The 3,448-nt window shown below is 39.6% G+C and overlaps 1 protein-coding gene across 1 annotated transcript in view; it reads right to left on the bottom strand.

Moving 5' to 3' along the window:
* The window catches only part of mob3a (MOB kinase activator 3A), a 6,065-nt gene extending 2,857 nt beyond the window's left edge, over window positions 1-3,208 (bottom strand). Inside the window, exons 1-2 of the mRNA XM_035653998.1 lie at window positions 2,972-3,208; window positions 1,235-1,782 (exon numbers count right to left, since the gene is read on the bottom strand). Of these exons, the coding sequence (XP_035509891.1) occupies window positions 1,235-1,652 (418 nt within the window). The 5' untranslated portion in view covers window positions 1,653-1,782; window positions 2,972-3,208. The remainder of the gene's footprint in view (window positions 1-1,234; window positions 1,783-2,971) is intronic.
* Window positions 3,209-3,448: the final 240 nt, after the last annotated feature.

Below are 3,448 nucleotides of genomic sequence, written 5' to 3'. Positions count from 1 at the left end.
TGTTTCTTAATCTTTTTGTCCTCTGGAGGCCCTTGTGTTGGATACCAGCATGCTTTAAGGGCCCAGCCCGCATCGCTTCATACGTGAATGGAAAACGAACCGACACAGTCTGGGGGATAAGCCTCCGCTCCAACCAAGTGATTAATTTAGTGTGTCGTTTTGCTTCTACTAATTCAATAATATTTCAGGAATCTGTTCCAGAGGACAACTGCGTCAGAGGTTGTTTCTATTAATAGCCAACTGTGCATTGTGTGACCCATTTTTAATCCATTGCTTAGATGTTTCTGTAGTTAGTCAGATGCCAAGCACAGGGCATGCACAGAGCTACAGACTGAGATAATAGAAAACGGAGAATACCAGAGCAGCAAGAGATTAACTGATAGTGTCTGCTATGTGCAACACTCTATGTAATCTAATAAATGCGCCCTTGCACATTTAAGATTTGAATGCCTCCACTCTGCAGAATGTTATCTCTCATTTAAAATTTTGTTTGTATTCATTAAATGTTAATCATTAAAGTGGCTTTTGTTGGTCTTTGGTGATTTTTTCATTCAACGTAATATAAATCACTAATTTAATACGTAACCATAGATAATACATAACAGCTGTGGTTCCAAATTTTTTGGGCTCGTGACCACTTAGAAATAAAACTTGCAACCCTTTGTCATTATTTGCATATCTACTCATTGTGTCTAGTTGAACTTTTATATTTTTTCTCCTTTTGTTACAGAAATCCTCCAAAACCAAAATTATTCAGTATTTTATAGGACAAAAAGCAAAACATTAGAGAGAGAAACCTAAGAAATAAACATATCTGTGTGTAACATAAATGTTCTTTTCTGCTTTCCTCCAAAGTATCCTTCAGCACACTCTGAGAGTCCCGATACCGCATCTCAAATGTGAGAAAGTGCTGCTTCTTCCTGCTTTTTTATCATCATTAAGTGAACACCACTGGAGATTTAACTCTTGTATACAATAATAAGACGTCACTTTGACCTGTTGTGATTTGGGATGGACACTGATCATTGTTTGTGACGTTTTATGGATCAGATAATGAATTAAAATAGAATAATTGACAATAACTTGCGACGTTAGGAGTTCACTACCTGACTCTCTGAGATCCTTCACAGTAGCAGATTTCTTAAATGTTGACATGCTGAGATGAAATTTCGCTCGTTCAGAAGACCTAACTCTGTCTCTCAGCACAGAGCGTTTAAAGGACCATATCACTTACCGACATTGGTGGGGAAGATGTTCTCATTGTTGATTTGTACCTCAATCCAATCCATCAGCAGGCTCATGTACTTCGGGGCGGACAGTGCCGTCGGCCTCTTGTACTTGTGCTCGTCCTGCCAGCGGTATTCGTACTTGGGCCCGCCGGACATGACAGGGCAGGTCTGGTCGGTGCAGGAGTCGCTGATGGTGCCGTAGATGAGGTTGATGCGGTTGAAGAAGTCGACCACGTGGACGGCCACCCAGTCGTTGAGGTCCTCGCCGTGGGGCAGCTGCACGGCCTGCTTCAGGTCCAGCCCGGCGTTCAGAGACGCCTGGGCCTTCTTGTGCAGCTCGAAGCGCTGCGTCCCGGGCTCAAACTTGCGCTTGGGCCGGAATGTCCTGTCTTTGTTGAAGACTTGTTTCAGGGCCATGGACATTGTTGCATGTGGTGGCGGCCGCCGATTCGTTCGAATGCTTCTGGTGAATTGTTTACTGTTGAAGTGGAAGCAGGTTGTGTCAACAACCAGTGCAGAGGTTTTGTTTTGGACCTTCTTTTGCTTTCTGATCCTGCACATGATCAAAGGGAGAAGAGAGAAAGAAAGTTTGATTAGTGGATGGACATTTTTACTGTAATGCATTTATTTCTTATACTAAATATATTACAATCTATGGCTGCAACTCACAATCAATATCTATTACTCCTCTGTTTATTTTTATTGATTGAATCATTTGATCCATCATATGTCAGAGAATGGAGACAAATGTCCATCGTCCAATACCTAAATAGATCCAGTTCACTATCACAAAAGCAGCAAATCCTCAGAATAAAGGAGCCTGAACTGGTAATATGTTAATGTTTAATGCTTTGATCTACTAATCTGTTAATCGGGTAATAATTTCAGCTCTATTACAATCCCTCATGCTTATTAAACATGTAATACATGAGAGTTGAGCTGAAGTTACACAACAATAGCATCAGTGTCCCAGGTCTTTTTGCATTGTCTCGGGCCTAAAGTTGCATGCAGAGAAGTATTAAAGTATAAACCCCTCACCCAACCTTCCCTGGCAAATATAACTCTTAAATTCACAGTGGCATTAAAAGAGATGGAGGTCATATCAGGGTACAGCCCTAAAATGCACGCTGCAAAATAAACAAAAAGTACAGTATATACCTAAATATACTTACTTCTATCATTTAATCTACCACTAAATGCTGAGAAAAGCACCTTTTTTTGTGTGTCTGAACAGCTCAGGTAAACGACAAGTCTCAACAGTTGCAGCAGCAAAAAAAAAAAAAAAGGATTTAAAAAAAGATGAAACAACCATCTTAAAGTGAGTCATTTCCTCTTTCATGCACTAATTCCGCCGTGAAACCGAGAATCTGCGGAATGACAATACAAGTCTGCTACCAAACACCACATTTATAACCCTCCATCTCCTTAACAAAGCGGGCTTTATGCCGGGTTTTCTCCCACTTTTAAAAGGAGGATAAAAGCCAGAGATTAAACAGCAAAGCACATGACGACTGTACCAAGTTTATTCGTGACGTGACTCGATAACTCGGTCGGACTTGTTGCTTTAAGATACAAAAAAAACAAAACAACAAACGCCAAACAAAACAAGACAAAGATGGCTTATTAATACTTAAAGCACATTATTTAAATACAACCGTGTTAAGAAAGGACGTGAATTAAGCCCCACAGAGGATCAAAAGGTGATGAAATCGTACAGCTGAAAGCGACTTTCCCGAACTTACTTGTTCCGTCTTCCTGTTCCGTCAGTTTCCTTCGATCTTTTTTTTTTTTTTTCTATATGAATTTAATCGAAAAATCACCTTCTTTTCTGATCAATAGCTTCACTCCGACTACATTATGGATACACGGTGCGATACATGTTGTATACTTTCTGTTAATTCAAATAAACATGTCACTTTAATAGAGAAACTAACGTCTAACTCCTCCCTGCGAAACGAAAAGTACACCATCGGCAAGCTGCACGCATCACAGCCCCTTCCGGTCGCAGACTTCAAAATAAGGTACCCCTCAAACTAATGTGACATATATAGAGGATGATAAATTCTTCCTCAGCAATTCTTCATACAGTTTTGTAATTTTTTTTAAATTGTATTAAATAAATTAATCTATTTTTATTTTGTTTTTTTTAAAAGTAGCATCAATAAAATAATAAATGACCCCCAAGTTGCCTGATTGAGTGAGTTCTAAGCTGTTTAGAT

The sequence above is a fragment of the Morone saxatilis genome, unplaced genomic scaffold (assembly GCF_004916995.1).
Source record: "Morone saxatilis isolate NCDOM2014 unplaced genomic scaffold, NCSU_SB_2.0 Contig12, whole genome shotgun sequence".
Taxonomy (NCBI): domain Eukaryota; kingdom Metazoa; phylum Chordata; class Actinopteri; family Moronidae; genus Morone; species Morone saxatilis.
Note: the sequence above shows the minus strand (reverse complement) of the source record. Positions and strands in the feature narration are given on the sequence as shown.